Genomic DNA, 19403 nt, shown 5'->3' with positions numbered 1-19403 from the left:
GCATTGAAGTTCATGAGAGTTGTGCCTGTGTATCTAAAGCAGGAATTGGGGCCATTATTTCACTGTGTAAACTGTATTGAATTTCATATTGTTCGAACACTATTATATATGGCCCAAAGATAAGACTCCTAGAGAGAATTATTTGATTAGCTATGGAAGGCGTATATTGACAGCTAACATGTTGATAAAGAAAACTAACACCACAGTGAGGCAAAATATGAAATTAACTAACCTTTAATAACAACGGAAGAAGTACACAATACACTTCCTGCTTCATTGGACACTTTGCAGGTATATAAACCAGCATCAGCCTGCGCTGCACTCTTAATTTGCAGAAGTATGGTGTTTTTTAGGAATGATATTTCACAATTAGGACTCTGATAGATCTCTTGGTTGTTTTTATACCAAGCAACGGTCAGAGGCTGAGAACCAGAAACACGGCCCTCAAGTTTAAGGATGTTCCCTTCTGTTTCTTCTACTATTTCAGATAGTTTCTGTGTAAAACTAGGCGGAATTTTTCGTTCTGCAAGAAATGAACATAGTCCTTAAATTCTAAAAATAAATTTTAAGATCAAATATTCAGTAGAAGACTTTTCAAGAAATACCTCTAATTACTATATGTTAAAAAACAGTTTGTATACACATTTTTTTTAAACAAAAAGGTATGCAGAGAACACCATTCTTGGAACAGGAAAATACCACACTGTATAAATGGATGTGGAGTTTTGCTATTTAAAAAGTAATTAAAAAAATTACTTATACTGCTTTTAAGAAAAATGCCTTCTTTGAACAAAATCAAGACCCTATGTATAAGCTACAAGGAACAAACCAGATTTTGTACAAAGCACTTAAAATGAAAAAGCCTGTAAACTTTCAAAGAAAGTAGACTAAAGAAAACATTATCTCTTCCTCACAATTCTCCCCACACTTTCCTTCAAAGACCTTTCAGTTCCTCCTAATACATACTTCAATACACATTTTCTAATCCATATATTGAAAAGATGGTCTCAAACTTATCTAGCAACAAGATGACTTATTTATTTTAGCTATAAAGGAATTCATACACATGGATCAGTCAATACCTTTAATACTAAGTTGAGCTGCGCAAGAGTCCTTTCCAACTTCATTGCTAGCATGGCATGTATAGGTTCCAGAGTCTGCATTGTCAATATTCAGAACTGTCAAATAAGCAATGTTGTCTACATAACTAATCCGGTACTTTCGTCCAGTCCGTATCTCTTGGTTATTTTTTGCCCAAGTGACCTTAATTGGTTGTGTTCCTGATATGTGACATTCAAAGTCTGCACTATCCCCAGCAAAACCATCTACAGGTGCAATTGGGATGTCAAACAATGGAGGATTCTTCCCCTCTACAGGATGAAAGAAACAAAAAAGTGTATAGCTTTTAAAAGATCAATTTGCTTAAACCATATTGTTACACAAATGTTGCACTTATTGTTTTAAGTTAAGATGGAAATTTTAAAATGATCTGTTGATGTTGAAGGGAAATTATTTAATAACCAACCAACCTGTAAGCACGAGCCTGGCACTGGAAGAAACAGTTCCAATAGCATTGGAAGCTGTACAAGTGTACTGCCCAACAAGGCTCTTGTCAGTCTGCAAAAACTGGAGAGTTGCTACGTTATTCAAGAAGGAGGTTTGCACATTGTAGCTATCTCGGATATGTACGCCGTCTTTAGACCAGGATACTTCAATAGGTTCTGAGCCAGTTATGCCACAATCAAACGTAACTGGTAAGCCAATAGTTTCATGAATGTCTCTCAATGTTCGTGTGAATGAAGGAGGAAATTTACGCTCTGCAAGGAAAGAAGTATTGCACAATGAAACCTTTAGGAAGTTATCCAGCTTTGGTGAACTCTCCAGTAAGCACTGCCTACAAAGATACTCTATTGTGATCTAGATTGGGTAGATTTACAAGAAGATACTGGACGATCCAGTTATCGTTTTTAACCAACTTGCCTAATATAAAACAGTAAGAGGCCCACAAAAGATCAAAGAGATTATATGTTAGACCATTTAGTCTGGGGATTGATGTGAAGAGAGGGATCTGCCAGGGATGCTAGGAAGAGTACAACCAGTTGCATCCTTCCTGTCTCATTGAAGTCCATGTTCCAAAGTTGTAAATAAAGGCAGAACTTAGCCTTAACGTTTGATCAATGGTCTCATATTTTCTACAGTGGAAAGAGCAAGAAGAATAACTGGGGACATGCCCTAAACTGAAGGGGAAGACACAGAAGCCTCTATGTCTTAGAAAGAGCACAGGACAATTTCATGGGAATTTCTTCCCAGACAGTTCTTTGCTATTAAAAGGTAATGAATGCTGCAGGGCCTCTTGACATGGGTAGTTTCTAACTGGTCATGTAAAGACACTGGGTGTTTCTGAAAAAAGACTTTTCTTTCCTGAAACACCACACCCGAAGAAAGTAAATTTTTATTCCTGGTAACATGAAATATTCACCTTGAACAGAAAGCAAAGCTGATGAAGAAGCCTCTCCAACACTGTTTTCTGCTCTGCAGATATACTTCCCACTATCACCACTATCCACCTGGCTGAAAACCAAAGTGGCAACATTGTTCTTAAAGTACATCTTACAGGTAGGAGTTGCTCTTAGCTTTGTATCTCCTTTGTACCATGATACAATAATTTCTGGTGTGCCAGCAACTTGACATTGTAATGATGCAGAATCTCCAACTGTCACCTGAACAGGTTCCAAGCGTGTAACAAAATAAGGTGGTTCTAAAGAACAAAGACACATGATTAATTCCACAATTTAAATACCACAATGACCATTAGTATAAAAAAGATTCTTTGTGGAATGAGGACACACCTAATACTGAGACTGCAGAGTGACAATTATCTTGTCCAGAATCATTCTCAATGTGGCAAGTGTATTGTCCCTGATCTTCTATTTTACTGCTGGGAACTTCCAGTATGGCAGATGTTTCTGTGGTGGTGATGCTGCATTTGGCAGAATGAACTACTCTGTATCCATTTTTCTTCCATAAGACTGCAATAGGAGGGGTACCAGAGTATGTGCATTCCAGAATTAATGGTTTTCCTTTCTCCACATTGAGATTATTCATTTTTTTCACAAATTTGGCTGGTTCTATAGTGAACATTATGAAGATAAAAGTTAAAAGTTGACACCAAGAGATTTTTTTAAAGAAATGTGTGAAATGTCAAGCCTGACAAACCTTTTACAAAGAGCTGAGTTGTGCAAGAAATTTTGCCAGCCTCATTAGTGACCAAACAGGTGTAGTCTCCACTTTGAAGTGGCTGTACATCAAACAGCTCCAGTTCTGCAACCGAATTTTCCAAGGAGATGTTGCATCTGTGTCCTGGTACTAGTTCAATGCTACCTTTGAACCATTTAACATCCAGTGGAGGGGTGCCTTTTAGGATACTGGTAAAAGTTATATTTGCCCCAGATAAAACTTGCAGGGGATCTGGTTTCTTCACAAAAGAAGGAGGTTCTAAAGACACATAGAAAAGAGAAGTGCACTTTGATGAAGAGTAAAATATTCCCTTACAAAATACTGGTGGTTAGAATCATGTGACAGGGCCAAAAAGGTAAATTGCCAGCAAAAAAAAGTATTTTATATCTTAAAGCTCCACCTTGTCCTGGATACTAACCTCTAACAGTCAAATATGCACTGCATTCATCAGATCCAGCTACGTTAGTAGCTGTGCATGAGTAAGTTCCCATATCAGATTCCTTTAGTGTGTTCACTTTCAAAGAGCAAGTATTGTCTGTGAGAGTTATCTGATACTTGTCTCCACTAGTGATCTCATGTCCATCATGGAACCAGGAAACAGAAATAGGTGGTGACCCAGACACTTTGCAATCCAGCACAACAGAAGAACCAGAGAGACCATTAACTTCTTTCAGTTTTCTTGTGAAAGAAGGAGGTATAATGCGATCTGTGTAGGATAAAACACAGCTATAAATATTACAACAGTATAAATTAAAAGGGAGATGGTTTCCAGTCATCTAGCAGAAATATCACACTTTCCTTTGGCACATCTGAACTGGTGTCAGGGAATACTAAGAAGCATAATGTCCACCCCACGAGGCCTGAGGTAGTGAGGGAAGATGAGAAAGAGTTGTAGGATACTCTTGAAATCTGTCAACTCATCCCTTCTGAGGGTCACCTTTTTCCTTTTATTTTTTCAATAATTCCTTATAAGCAGAAGAACAGTATTGCATCATTTGGGACATGCAGACTCAATTGATGAGACTGACCCCAAGCAACACTCTCATCTTTGTGACAGGTGATGAAGGCTTCAACCTACTCCCTCCCTCCATGATCTCCACAACACTAGTGGACCAACATAGGGTGCCTTAAGTCACATTAGCAGTGAGTCTTCCCAAAGTGGCAGAAGCCTGATGTGACACTGAAGAAAGCAGCGTGTTGTGTAACGCCTTTTAAAGAAATTGTAAGAATCAAAGATAATTCACAAGTTAATCAACTAACCTGAAACACGCACTGAAGCTGTGCACCTGCTTTGGCCAACACTGTTTTTCACCTCAAAAGTATACTCCCCACTGTCTTCTACTTTTGCATTGAGGATCTTAAGTCCAGACACTTTGTTGAAGAAGCTAATTTTGTATTTCTGATTAGTAGACAGCTCTTTCCCATTCTTAAACCACCTAGTAGTGAGCTCCGGTGTGCCGTCCACTGTGCATTCTAGAGTACAAGAGTCTCCAGAGGTGACTTTCATTGGGCTGGGCTTCTCCACAATGACTGCAGGTTCTGAAATGAGATGCAAATCACAGCCATATTTGATAACAGGATGAGAGATGCAATCAGTTTGTTAAGTGAGGTTAAAATATCATTCCATATTTTTTTTATTTCCCTGTCACCAACCTAGAACTGACAGAGTGGCAAAGCACTCCTGAACTCCAGCATCATTTTTGATCTGACAGATGTATTTTCCAGCACTGGCTGGTTCTGCTTTTCCAATCCGTAGAGTTGCAACGTTTTCTGAATAGGAAATCCAAAGATTTTCGCTTTCTCTAACGATTTCCCCTTTGTCTTTCAGCCACAGAACAGAAATGGGCTCGGATCCTTCTATTGTGGCCTGCAGCTCAACTGTGTCCCCTACTACAGCAGTGAAATCACTGAGCTTCTTCACAAAAATTGGTGGTGCTGGTGAAGAGAAGATATGTCATGTTAAAACCTCAAGGAAAGTGCAGGAAGAGAGTGACGAGAATGACATGATGCTAGGAATATAACTGATGTGTAAATCATTATACAAACCTTTTAGAGTTATAAAGTCAGTGCAAGTGTCACTTCCTACATCATTTACGGCCTTACAATGATATTCGCCTACATCTGTGGCATCCACGCTAAGGATGTGAATACTAGCAAGGTAGTTCTCGGACATGATTTTGTACTTCTTGCTACTTTTAATTTCTCTTTTGTCCTTATACCATGAAATCTGGAAAGGAGGAGTGCCCTGAAGCTCACACTCAAGATGGACATCTGAACCTTTCAAAGTCTCAACCGGATGGGGTTTCTTGCTGAAAACAGGGGGTGCTATGAAAACAGACAGAAATTTGGTTTTCTGTTAATTCTGTTCAGGACATAACAGAGAAAAGAACATTTAAAGAGTAAATTGTATTGCTATGTTGGACTGATATGGAAGAGTAAAGATATGAGTCACAATAAGAGATGGCTTTCATGCCATGGCACACTGGTAAGATATGTATCCTGCATTCTGAGAAGTTTCTATTCACCTATCTGACTAAAGATAATATTTTTACTCTTTTACTGCAAGTAAAGTGGAGAAATCATAGACAGAGAGACACACAGACAGAAGTTCTGACCTTTCACTTTTAATGAGGTACTGGTGCTTGCACTACCCGCTGCATTGCGAGCTTCACAAATGTAGTCTCCACTGTCTTCCACACGGAGATTGTGCATTTCAATGACTGCCATGGAATCAATGAAGGACATTCTGTATTTTTCACTATCATGGATTTCAGTTTCATCTTTGTACCAGGTGACTTTGATTTCTGGAGAGCCGCCTATTTTGCATTCATATCTAGTAAAATCATGCTCTTTTACAACTCTAGAAGAGTCTAGCTTTGTTATAATCGTTGGCGGTTCTATAAAATCAAAGAAAAGGGGAAACGTGATGTTACACTAAATTGCACTGATCCATTAAATGCTTAAATTAATGAACTATCTAATCAAAAGCACAGACTTTCGAGTGTGGTGAGTGGTTGAAATATCTACAAAATGTGAATTTACACTAGCCAGTGATATACGTGGTGGCAGCATGACAAGAATGAACACATAGCTTGAAAAGAAGAGTATTTTAGAAAACAAGAAAGAAAATTGTGCTGTAAATGCAAACAAAGAAGACAAGAAATCTGAGACTTGTATTGAATATCTCCCTCCTGTATTATTGGCTTTTCCATTTCTATACCACTGAGATTTGGCATTTGGGATAGAGAACTGACAAATCAGGGCACAAGTGCGTCCTTCCTTGAAAGCAGAATCACAAAGATTCTGTTCAACTGCAGGGTCTATTAGCAGGTTAATATATATATGTATATATAATATATATGTATTAGTAGAAATCAGATAGTATTAAATTAAGAGTGTAAATTACCTTCAAATAGAAACTTTAAATGTACACTTACCAATCACAGTTAGCTTTGCACTAGCAATATGTGGACCACAGACAACTCTGAAATTCCCCTGATCTGCAGGTTGGCAGTTCCTGATTCTGAGTATGTGCCGATCACCTTTAATTTTTATTTCATACTTGTTACTAGAATTCAATTTTTGAGTTCCTTTGTACCAGGAGAGTTTGATTTCTGGATAATTAATCTTAATTTCACATTCAAATATAGCATCTTCATCTGCTAAAACGGTCTGGTTTTCAATATCCCTGATGAGAGTAATAGGCTGAAAAATATGATTTTAAAAGGTTCAGTCTTCATTCCAAGATCACACTTCCTATTATGTGGTTAAATATTTTACTATCAAGTCAAAACCATCATTTCACCTCTGTCTGTGTGAGTCTTTGCTGGATAAATGATACAAGTTCGTCAAATTCCTGTTCTTCTTTGCGAGCTCTCTCTGTTACCTCAATTTCCTGGAGAAATACATGACATGGTTTAACATGAAGTAACACTATTGGGAAATAGCTAGGATCCATATATTTACATCTGCTCCCCCCATAAGAAGTCTGGAGAGTTGTGTATCTCTCTAATTGAACTTTCTGCAAACCCATAGCTCACTTTAAGCTCCTTACCAGCCCATCTTACACGTTCCATGTCACCAAGATCCTCTGGACAAAGACATGGGGACAGGACTTACTTGGATAGAAGGGTCACTGTTGGTAGCAGCACTGCCTCACCCAGTGCTTGAGCATGCCAGGAGTTCGCAGAGTGAGACATGATAGGATTGGAATCTGAATCTCTTATGCATACAGCGATGTCACAGCTAGGACATCAAGCCTGATGCCAGAAACCATGTTACTTTTAACATTCCCAATGCCACAGTCTGACTCGGTCTTACCAATCTATGACTTTCTTCTTCTTGGCTTTGCTTTAGCAGCTCAAAGGCTTGGAGGAGGCCACGGAAATCTGTAATTCCATACATGCGAGCATACTTCTCATATTCTTTAGGATCAACATTTTTTAGAAGTTCCATGATATCAATGGGCTTCTCTTCCTCTTCTTCCTTCTTTTTGGTTGGAGTACTATTTAAGCAAGGGGATTAATTAGAAAACATGCACAATATTTCTCCTTTCTAAGAGAATCCTTTGGGAAACCAAGTCTGCTTAAAATTGTTTGGTATAGAGCAAGCCTACAGGTTAGTGCTGGAGAGGCCTTCTGTGCCTAATAGTTTGTAGGATAAGTGCTCGCTACTCATGACTTCAAGGGGATTCTTAGCTAACTGAAAGACTATTGATATGAGTACGTCTTGATGGGATCAAGGCCAATATATAATTGGTGTCAATCCGTTCAATACAGTGTGAATACTAATAATTACATCTGGATCAGAGATAAAATTAAAGTATCCCCCACTGTAGAGATTATAGACAAATCTAGACAAAATTCTTATGCCTACCTCTTCAGTTTTGCTCTCAGATCTCCTTCAATTACTTCTTGCCTTCGTTCTTCAACTTGTAGGTTGGCACTGCTCTCAATTTCACCATGTTCATTAAAAGCTACACATCTGTACATTCCAGAATCAGTTTTTGTTGCATCCTTTATTTCTAGTTTGGCTTCATCTTCTCTCTGCTGGATGATAATACGACCTCCCTGGTTGAGTTGTCTCCACTTTCCCTTAGTCCATTTAACATTTGGGATTGGATCACCTCCAACTTTAGCAATAAACGTTGCAACACTCTCTATAGAAAAATACAAAATCAAGAAGCTCATCTTTCACATGTCTAAGACAGCAGGAGATATCATTATACACCTAATACAACAAATAGAGAAGATGACATATTTTTGGAAAAACAAGCTTACTTTCCATAACTTTGAGATTCTGAGGCTCTGAGATAAAGTACAGCTTTCCATCCACTGGTGCTTTCTTAGCTGCTGGTGCTGCGGCTGGTTTTTCTAGAAAATAGGTTTTAGGAATTAAGATGGAGGGTTTTATAGAACAGCTCACTTTCAGGTGTAACAACTTTTTTCAATCCCCTGAATAGGAATATTTTTTATTGTAGCTGAATCCACTTACTAAAGCAGCATATGCAGTGCGTGTATGAAAGAAAAAATGCCAAATACTTTCCGATGACTTTCAATAAGTTGTCATCTGATTTCCTAAGATGCAAGCAGACACTGTAGGGCTTATTCTTATCTCTGTCACACCGTGTAAAATGTACATAGAAATAAACATCATCAGAATCAGATTTTAAGATTTTCAAAAATGGATGACTTTAATTTAGGCTCTTAAATCAACAGCTTGGCACATAAATAAATGGCCTGATTTTCAAAAGTTCTCATCAGCTATTACCCAGCAGCTTCCACACAGGACAGTACCAAGGGGCTTCTCCTTGCTGCTCATTTCTTAAAGACCTGGCCTACAAGGTGTCTTAGTTTTATCATCAGCCTACAGCTAGAAGATTAAAGTGTCTGAGCAACTTTTAGGCCCACTGCTGCCTCTGTTCTAGGGGTGGTGCTACCTTAATATGTTAATGACTGTGAAGAGCTCAGATGCAATAGTGACGGTGGGATAAATATTTGAGAGAGAGAGAGTCTCATCCCCAAACTGTATTAACTTCAATTTAGTGAGGGTGCTGTCTGGGTTGAAGCTGAGATAGCTCAGCCCAATTAATTGCACTACTGCCTCTGAGCTGGGCAAAGAATTCTTTCTTAATGTGCTCCCCAGCCTTCTTCCTTACTCTATATTTTTTTGGCTGGCTCACTCCAGACTGTGCTGTGTCTCATGGTGCCACATAGCCATGGAGCACTCTCCCTGACAATATACCAAATGCCCTTAGTAATGTCCTACAAGACATGCCTAAACCCCCATCTTCCCCCTGGAGTATGCATGCTCTGGAGACTGAAGCCCACTCTCTCGGCTTGGTCTTGCCTCAAACCCTTTGTTTTGTCTGCAAGGTTAAATTCTAAACCCTCAGGGTGGGGATCTAATGTTCATTTGACACAGACCTTCTAATTTATACACTGTATATTTATGGTGTTATATTAATTATCATTAAATATAATGCTACAATAAGGCCAGTATTTCCGATTACATAATATTTTATGATCTAACAAAGACACTGGTTATTTTCTATTTGATTATGAACCACTTAATTCGCAGAAAACAAAGATGTGAGCATTGTCGTTTTGGTATAAACTGTCATCACAAGACATGGTTTTTCTCTTTTACTATACCTTTCACTGTCACTTTTGACTTGCAAGAGTCACTTCCAGCCACATTTATAGCTTTGCACACATATTCGCCTGCATCAGTTTTACTAACTGTGGTGAGTTCCAAAAGAGCTGTTCCATTAGCAAAGCTAAAGTTGCATTTATCTGAAGCTTTTATTTCTCTCCCAGCCTTCAGCCACTGAATCCTGATTGGCTGTGATCCCTGGACGTGGCAGCTGAGCTGCAAAATATCTCCTTCTGCTATTGTCACTGGTCTAAGAGGTTGGTCAAACACTGGTGGCTTTTTTGGTTCTGGAATTGGAAAATATTTTAGTAAATAATCAAGAAAGAAATGTGTGTTATGAACATGAGAGAGAAACATAGGAAATAAATGAAATCTTGGCTCTAACAAGTCAGTCGTACCTACAAGTAAGAGAATGATAAGCAATGTCTGTTGATACATACAGGTCTGGTTTTCACAAGCATGCAAGAAGAGAGCTTTATGTAGTCCATCTTCTATCAATGCAGTAATTATTTGGCACTCATTCTTAAAGACTATTAAAATAACTAAAGCACAGGAGCTAAGACTTCAAAAAAAGCAGATTTCAATAAAACTTAAGAGTACTGGTCGGTATTGTCCTATGGGAAGAATAGCCAAGCGAAAAAAGAGTTGAGGAGAAATGGCAGTTTCTCAGGGAGACAACATTAAAGGCACCACTGCAAAGTATCCTGATGCGAAGGAAATATAGGAAGAATAGTAAGAGGCCAATATGGCTCCATTCTGAGCTGTTTAATGATCTAAAAATCAAAAAGGAATCATATAAAAAGTGGAAACCCAGACAAATTGCTAAAAGAATAGTACAAACGTGGAAACAAAATCAGAAATGTTAAGTCACAAAATGAGTTACAGCTAGGAAGAGATATCAGTTCAATAAGAGGAGGATCGTAAATAAATTAGGATTAAGAGAAAGATGAAGGAAAGTGTCAGTCTTTGTGAACTCCTGGGAGGACTAGTGAGGTCCTAGAAGACTAGAGAAAGGCAAACATACTACTTATCTTTAAAAAGGGAACAATGAGAACTTGGAGTATTATAGACCTGTCAGAGTAACTTTGATATGTGGAAAGATAATCGAACAATTATTAATCAATCAATTTGTAAGCACCTGGAAAATAATAGGGTTATAAGGAACAGCTGGCATCGACTTTTTCAAGAACAAATCATGCCAATACCAGTCTAATTTCCTTCTTTGACAGAGTTACTGGGCTAGAGGATAGGGAGAAGCAGTAGATGTGATACATCTTGATTTTAATAAGTCTTTTGATACAGTCACAGATGATTTTCTCTTAAGCAAACCAGGGAAATGTGGTCTAGATGCACTTAGTATAAGGTAGGAGCACACTTTACTCAAGACCACACTCAAGAAGTAGTTATGAATGGTTCACTGTCAAATGGGGAAGATGTATCTAGTGAGGCCGGCAGGGGTCAGTCTTGAGTCCAGTGCTATTAAATGTTTTCATTAATGACTTGGATAAAGGAGTGGACAGTATGTTTAGAAAATTTGCAGATGACACCAAGCTGGGGAGAAGTTGCAAACACTTTGAAGGACAGGATAAGAATACAAAACAACCTTGACAATTTGGAGAAATGGTCTGAATTCAACAAGATGACATTCAATAAAGACAAGTGCAACTACAAAATGAGAATTAACTGGATAGGTGATACTACTGCTAAAAGGGATCTGAGGATTATTGGGGAATCACAAATTAAATATGAGTCAACAATCTGATACAGCTGCAAAAAAGACTAATATTCTGGGGTTTATTAACAGGAGTGTCCTATGTAAAACCTGGGACCTAATAGTCCCATTCAATGGGGCACTAGTAAGGCCACAGCTAGAGTATTGGGTCCAGTTCTGGGCATCACACTTTATGAAAGATGTGGGCAAATTGGAGAGAGTGGGATGAGAGCAACAAAAATAAATAAATAAAAGGTTTAGAAAACTTGACCTATGAGGAAAAATTTTTCTTAAAATAGGCAAGTTTAGACTTGAAAAAAAAGATTGAGGAAGAATCTGATAGTAATCTTCAAATATGCTCAGAGCTGTTATAAAGAGGACAGTTCTCCATGTCCACTGAGGGTCCCTAGAACAAGAAGTAATGGGCTTAATCTGCAGCAATTAATATTTAGGGTAGATATTAGGAGAAACTTTCTAACTATAAGGGTAGGTAAGCTCTGGAATAGGCTTCTAAGGGAGGTTGTGGAATCTCCATCATTGGAGATTTTTAAGAACAGATTGAACAAATACCTGTCAGGGATGGTCAAGATTTACCTGTCCCTGCGACAGCACAGGGTGCTAGAATTGATGACTTCTCAAGGTCCCTTCCAGCCCTAAATTTCTATGATTCTATACTGCAACAATTACTGCTCAATCCCAAACTGCCACAGCAAACTTCTCTCACTGTACAAATTTAGATATAGATAGATTTGTTCTGATCCTTCCAACAATAAAAGGAAAAGCTGCACTCCTTGCATAGCAAAACTGACACTACATGAAAAGACGAGTAGATATTTGATGGATATAATGGACATTATATATTTATACCACTAAAGATTTGGCCAGAACTCTTTTTTGTTGTTAAAAACTTTAATTCTCATTTTCATGAGTAATCTAGTCATTATTATTACTTTAACATAGGACACACATCAAATTAAGTATGGAAAAGAGAAAAGAAAAACAAATGCTCAACACAGAGAAAGACGTGCAGTGGAGTAAGGGATGTATTTGCACTAGGTTAGCTAAAAGCTAAATAAATTATTAAAAAAAATACAGTCTAAGCATATGAAGTAAAATGCTAGGAATGCATATTAAGGATATGGACTTCCACAGACATATAATTTATCAGAATTAGGCATACAAGATAAGCAAGATTAGATCCCAAAGGACAGTATAGAGAAAAAAAAAGACTAACTCTTGCATAAATGTTTTCAGCTATTTTTTTAAAATGCTGACTTTGTCCTGGAAAAATCTGTCACACTTTAGTAAATAAATATTCTGAGTATAGTCTTGAATTTATATAATTGCCAGAAATATTATTGGCTTACTGTAAAGATCTAGCCATTCATAACATGCACAGCCTCAGGTTATTATTTGCTGTTAATATGTATTGATAGCAGCAAGTTTTGTGTAATACTGTTCAATAACGGAAATGAAGACGTCTGCAGGAAATCATCACTATTTTGTATTATATTATTAGTACCACATTTTAAGTCAAAAGAAATAGACAGACTGTGCTCAATTCTATCCTGAGATACAGAACTCACATTGAAGCTCATGAGAGTTCTGCCTGAGTATCTAAAGGAGAAGTAGCTGTCATTATCTCACTGTTACGCTGTACTGAATTTAATAGTGTTTAAAAACAATTACACATGGCCTAAATAGAAGACTCCTAGAAAGAATTATTCAATTAGCTCTGGAAGACATATCTTGACAGCTAACACATTGATAAAGAAAACTAACACCACAGAGAGGCAAAACATTAAATCAGCTAACCTTTAATAACAACGGAAGAAGTACACAATACACTTCCTGCTTCATTGGACACTTTGCAGGTATATAAGCCAGCATCAGCCTGCCCTGCTCTCTTAATTTGCAGAAGTATGTTGTTGTTTAGGAATGATATTTCACAATTAGGACTCTGATAGATCTCTTGATTGTTTTTATACCAAGCAATGGTCAGAGGCTGAGAACCAGAAACACGGCCTTCAAGTTTAAGGATGTTCCCTTCTGTTTCTTCTACCATTTCAGATAGTTTCTTTGTAAAACTAGGTGGAATTTTTCGTTCTGAAAGAAAAGAACATAGTCCTTAAATTCTAAAATTAAATTTTAAGATCATATATTCAGTGGAAGACTTTTCAAGAAATACCTTTTATGACTATATGTTGTTATAAAACTGCTTGCGTACCGTTAAACAAAATTCTATTTTTTACAGAAAGTACACAGAGAGTAGCACTCTTAGAACAGCAAAACATGACACTGTTTAAATGGATGTAGAGTTCTACTAGTTACGAAGTAATTAAAATATCACTTATTTTATACTGCTTTTAAGAAAAATTCCTTTAATAAATGAACAATTTATGTATAAACAAGGAACAAACTAGAATTTTCTATAAACTATTTAAGATGACAAAGTCTGTAAATATTTAAAGAAAAGAAGATTGAAGAAAACATTATCTCCACTCCTCAATTCAACACTCACATTCCTTCTAATACCTCTAGATCTCTTCTGACAGCAATTTCAATACACATTTTCTAATCCATAGATTGAAAAAATGGTCTCCAAATTATATAGCAACAAGACTTGTTTCTTTCAGATATAAAGGAATTCAACGTGGACATCATACAAGTGAATCAGGCAATACCTTTAATACTAAGCTGAGCTACGCAAGAGTCCTTTCCAACTTCATTGCTAGCATGGCATGCATACATTCCAGAGTCTGCATTGCCAGCATTCAGAATTGTCAAATGGGCTATGTTTTCTATATAACTGATCTGGTATTTTCCTCCAGTCCGTATCTCTTGGTTATTTTTTGCCCAAGTGACCTTAATTGGTTGAGTTCCTGATATGTGACATTCAAAGTCAGCACTATCACCAGCAAAAGCATCCACGGGTGCAATTGGGATGTCAAACAATGGAGGATTCTTCCCTTCTACAAGATGAAAGAAACAAAAAAACATGTATAGCTTTTAAAAGCTCAATTTCTTAAAACCATATTGTTAAACAAATGTTGCACTTATTGCTTTAATTTCAGATGGAAATTTTAAAATGACCTGGTGACATTAAAGGGAAATTATTTAATAATCAACCAACCTGTAAGCACGAGCCTGGCACTGGAAGAAGTAGTTCCAATAGCATTGGAAGCTGTACAAGTGTACTGCCCAGCAAGGCTCTTGTCAGTCTGCAAAAACTGGAGAGTTGCTACATTATTTAAGAAGGAAGTTTGCACTCTGTAGCTATCTCGGATATGTACGCCATCTTTAGACCAGGATACTTCAATAGGTTCTGAGCCAGTTATGCCGCAATCAAATGTAACTGGTAAGCCAACAGTTTCATGAATGTCTCTCAAAGTTCGTGTGAATGAAGGAGGAAGTTTACGCTCTGCAAAGAAAGTATCGAACAACAAAAATTTTGGGAAGCTATCTATCGTTGGTGGAATTCTCCAATAAACACTGCCTGAGAGGACATGTATTGTGGTATAGATTGGGCAGATTTACAAAAAGATACACTGGAAGATCCAATCATTATTTTCAACCAACTTACATAATAAAAAAACAGTAAGAAACCCACAAAGAATCAAGGAGATTATTTGTTATATCACATCTAGCTTGGGGGCTGGTGTAAAGGGAGAGCTTTGCCAGGATGTGGACTATCAGTCAATGTGGTTACAAAATTATACAAAAGGATAGAAATTGGCCATAACATTTCATTTATAATCTCACACTTTCTGCATTGGGAAGAGCTGGAAGAATAACTACATTCATGAATGCCCTATTCTGAAGGGGAAGAATCAGAAATCTGTATCCCTTAAAGAGAGCACTGGTTAACTAAAGATTAGCATTAGGAATGAATTTCCAGCCAGACTTTCACTGGTGAAAGGTAATCAATGCAGAGGGGAGTCTAAACGGGGTGGTCTCTAACAGGTCAGTTAGAGGAAGAGAATGTTCCTAAGAAGAGACTTTTCATTACTGAAAAAAACAAACCCTTTAGTTATGCAACTTTTTAAATGTGTTAACATGAAATATTCACCTTGAGCAGAAAGCAAAGCTGATGAAGAAGCCTCTCCAACACTGTTTTCCGCTTTGCAGATATACTCCCCACTATCACCACTATCCACCTGGCTGAAAACCAAAGTGGCAACACTGTTCTTAAAGTACATCTTACAGGTAGGAGTTGCTCTTAGTTTTGTATCTCCTTTGTACCATGATACAATAATTTCTGGTGTGCCAGCAACTTGGCATTGTAATGATGCAGAATCCCCAACTGTCACCTGAACAGGTTCCAAGCGTGTAACAAAATAAGGTGGTTCTAAAGAACAAAGACACATGATTAATTCCACAATTTAAATACCACAACGACCATTAGTATAAAAAAGATTCTTTGTAGAATGAGGACACACCTAATACTGAGACTGCAGAGTGACAATTATCTTGTCCAGAATCATTCTCAATGTGGCAAGTGTATTGTCCCTGATCTTCTATTTTACTACTGGGAACTTCCAGTATGGCAGAGGTTTCTGTGGTGGTGATGCTGCATTTGGCAGAATGAGCTACTTCAACTCCATTTTTCTTCCACAAGACTGCAATAGGAGGGGTACCAGAGTATGTGCATTCCAGAATTAATGGTTTTCCTTTCTCCACATTGAGATTATTCATTTTTTTCACAAATTTAGCTGGTTCTATAGTGAACAATACAAAGACAAAAGTTAAAAGTTGATACCAAGAGATTTTTTTTAGAAGAAGATGTGAAATTTCAAGCCTGACAAACCTTTTACAAAGAGCTGTGTTGTGCAAGAAACTTTGCCAGCCTCATTAGTGACCAAACAGGTGTAGTCTCCACTTTGGAGTGGCTGTACATCAAACAACTCCAGTTCTGCAACTGAATTTTCCAAGGAGATGTTGCATCTATGTCCTGGTACTAGTTCAACGCTACCTCTAAACCATTTAACATCCAGTGGAGGGGTGCCTTTTAGTATACTGGTAAAGGTTATGTTTTCCCCAGATAAAACTTGCAGGGGGTCAGGTTTCTTCATGAAAGAAGGAGATTCTAAAGACACACACAAAAGAGAAGAGCACTTTGATGAAGAGTAAAATATTCCCATACGAAACACAGGCAATTAGACTCATGTAAACAGACCCAAAAAAGTAATCAACCCACAAAGAAAATAGTTTATATCTGAAAGCTCTGCCTTATTCTAGATACTAACCTCTGACAGTCAAATATGCACTGCATTCATCAGATCCAGCTATATTAGTAGCTGTGCATGAGTAAGTTCCCATATCAGATTCCTTTAGTGCGTTCACTTTCAAAGAGCAAGTATTGTCTGTGAGAGTCATCTGATACTTGTCTCCACTAGTGATCTCATGTCCATCATGGAACCAGGAAACAGAAATAGGTGGTGACCCAGACACTTTGCAATCCAGCACAACATGCAAACCCAAGAGACCACTAGCTTCTTTCAGTTTTCTTGTGAAAGAAGGAGGCAAAATGCGATCTGTATAGGATAAAATACAGCTATAAATATTACAACAGTATAACTTAAAAGGTTGATGGTTTCCAGTCGTCTAGCGGAAATATCACACTTTCCCTTGGCACATCTGAATTGGTGTCAGGGAATACTAAGAAGCATAATGTCCACCCCACGAGGCCTGAGGGAAGATGAGAAAGAGTTGTAGGATACTCTTGAAATCTGTCAACTCATCCCTTCTGAGGGTCACCTTTCTCCTTTTATTTTTTCAATAATTCCTTATAAGCAGAAGAACAGTATTGCATCATTTGGGACATGCAGACTCAATTGATGAGACTGACCCCAAGCAACACTCTCATCTTTGTGACAGGTGAAAAATGTGATGAAGGCTTCAACCTACTCCCTCCCTCCATGATCTCCACAACACTAGTGGACCCACATAGGGTGCCTTATGTCACATTAGCAGTGGGTCCTCCCAAAGTGGCAGAAGCCTGACGTGACACTGAAGAAAGCAGCGTGTTGTGTAACGCCTTTTAAAGAAATTGTAAGAATCAAAGATAATTCACAAGTTAATCAACTAACCTGAAACACGCACTGAAGCTGTGCACCTGCTTTGGCCAACACTGTTTTTCACCTCAAAAGTATACTCCCCACTGTCCTCTACTTTTGCATTGAGGATCTTAAGTCCAGACACTTTGTTGAAGAAGCTAATTTTGTATTTCTGATTAGTAGACAGCTCTTTCCCATTCTTAAACCACCTAGTAGTGAGCTCCGGTGTGCCGTCCACTGTGCATTCTAGAGTACAAGAGTCTCCAGAGGTGACTTTCATTGGGCTGGGCTTCTCCACAATGACTGCAGGTTCTGAAATGAGATGCAAATCACAGCCATATTTGATAACAGGACGAGAGATGCAATCAGTTTGTTAAATGAGGTTAAAATATCATTCTATATTTTTTTGTTTCCTTGTTACCAACCTAGAACTGACAGAGTGGCAAAGCACTCCTGAACTCCTGCGTCATTTTTGATCTGACAGATGTATTTTCCAGCACTGACTGGTTCCGCATTTCCAATCTGTAGAGTTGCAACGTTTTCTGAATAGGAAATCCAAAGATTTTCGCTTTCTCTAACGATTTCCCCTTTGTCTTTCAGCCACAGAACAGAAATGGGCTGGGACCCGTCTATTGTGGCCTGCAGCTCAACTGGGTCCCCTACTACAGCAGTGAAATCACTGAGCTTCTTCACAAAAATTGGTGGTGCTGGTGAAGAGAAGATACTTCATGTTAAAACCACAAGGAGAGTTCAGGAAGAGAGTGACGAGAATGACACGATGCTAGGAATATAACTGATGTGTAAATCATTAAACAAACCTCTTAGCGTTATAGAGGAAATGCAAGTGTCACTTCCTACATCATTTACAGCCTTACAGTGATATTCACCGACGTCTGCGTCACCCAGGCTAAGGATGTGAATACTAGCAAGGCAGTTCTCGGACATGATTTTGTACTTCTTGCTACTTTTAATTTCTCTTTTGTCCTTATACCATGAAATTTGGAAAGGAGGAGTGCCCCAAAGCTCACACTCAAGATGGACATCTGAACCTTTCAAAGTCTCAACCGGATGGGGTTTCTTGCTGAAAACAGGGGGTTCTATGGAAAGAAGAAGTTTGAGTTTCTGTTAATTCAGTTGGGGACATAACAGAGAAAAGAACATTTAAACAGTAAATTGTATCACTATGTTGGACTGATATGGAAGAGGAAAGACACGAGTCACAATAAGAGATGGCTCCAATGTCATAGAACCCTGGTAAAATCCACACCCTGCATTCTCAGAAGGCAGCACTCACCTATCTGACTGAAGAGAAGATTTATTAACCTTTCACAGCAGATTAAAAGAAGGAACTGACAAAAAAGGGAGGAGTGGGGTTCTGACCTTTCACTTTCAATGAAGTACTGGTGTTTGCAGTGCCTGCTGCATTGCGAGCTTCACAAGTGTAGTCTCCACTGTCTTCCACACTGAGATTGTGCATTTCAATGACTGCCACGGTGTCAATGAAGGACATTCTGTATTTTTCGCTGTCATGGATTTCAGCTTCGTCTTTGTACCAGGTGACTTTGATTTCTGGAGAACCGCCTATTTTGCATTCATATGTAGTGGAATCATGCTGTTTCACAACTCTAGAGGAGTCTAGCTTCTTAATAAACCTTGGTGGTTCTATGAAACCAAAGGACAAGAGTAAACAAGATGATTCACTAAACTGCACTGATGCATTAAAATATTCCCTCAGTGAAATATCT

At 38.2% G+C, this 19403-nt stretch overlaps 1 protein-coding gene across 50 annotated transcripts in view; it reads right to left on the bottom strand.

Moving 5' to 3' along the window:
• Window positions 1–19403, bottom strand: part of TTN (titin) — a 312200-nt gene that overhangs the window by 188767 nt on the left and 104030 nt on the right. For all 50 annotated transcript variants that reach the window (XM_050916743.1, XM_050916742.1, XM_050916769.1 and 47 more), the window contains exons 102-129: window positions 19039–19320; window positions 18477–18755; window positions 18084–18365; window positions 17692–17970; window positions 16849–17136; window positions 16410–16688; window positions 16042–16320; window positions 15672–15950; window positions 14736–15023; window positions 14287–14574; window positions 13418–13708; window positions 9891–10178; window positions 8517–8609; window positions 8113–8395; window positions 7558–7741; window positions 7043–7132; window positions 6675–6942; window positions 5853–6134; window positions 5284–5562; window positions 4891–5172; window positions 4498–4776; window positions 3656–3943; window positions 3217–3495; window positions 2850–3128; window positions 2480–2758; window positions 1530–1817; window positions 1083–1370; window positions 233–523 (exon numbers count right to left, since the gene is read on the bottom strand). In XM_050916743.1, the coding sequence (XP_050772700.1) occupies window positions 233–523; window positions 1083–1370; window positions 1530–1817; window positions 2480–2758; window positions 2850–3128; window positions 3217–3495; window positions 3656–3943; window positions 4498–4776; window positions 4891–5172; window positions 5284–5562; window positions 5853–6134; window positions 6675–6942; window positions 7043–7132; window positions 7558–7741; window positions 8113–8395; window positions 8517–8609; window positions 9891–10178; window positions 13418–13708; window positions 14287–14574; window positions 14736–15023; window positions 15672–15950; window positions 16042–16320; window positions 16410–16688; window positions 16849–17136; window positions 17692–17970; window positions 18084–18365; window positions 18477–18755; window positions 19039–19320 (7434 nt within the window). The remainder of the gene's footprint in view (window positions 1–232; window positions 524–1082; window positions 1371–1529; window positions 1818–2479; window positions 2759–2849; window positions 3129–3216; window positions 3496–3655; window positions 3944–4497; window positions 4777–4890; window positions 5173–5283; window positions 5563–5852; window positions 6135–6674; window positions 6943–7042; window positions 7133–7557; window positions 7742–8112; window positions 8396–8516; window positions 8610–9890; window positions 10179–13417; window positions 13709–14286; window positions 14575–14735; window positions 15024–15671; window positions 15951–16041; window positions 16321–16409; window positions 16689–16848; window positions 17137–17691; window positions 17971–18083; window positions 18366–18476; window positions 18756–19038; window positions 19321–19403) is intronic.

Source organism: Gopherus flavomarginatus, chromosome 10 (genome assembly GCF_025201925.1).
Source record: "Gopherus flavomarginatus isolate rGopFla2 chromosome 10, rGopFla2.mat.asm, whole genome shotgun sequence".
NCBI lineage: Eukaryota > Metazoa > Chordata > Testudines > Testudinidae > Gopherus > Gopherus flavomarginatus.
This window is presented reverse-complemented; position numbering and strand designations above follow the sequence as displayed.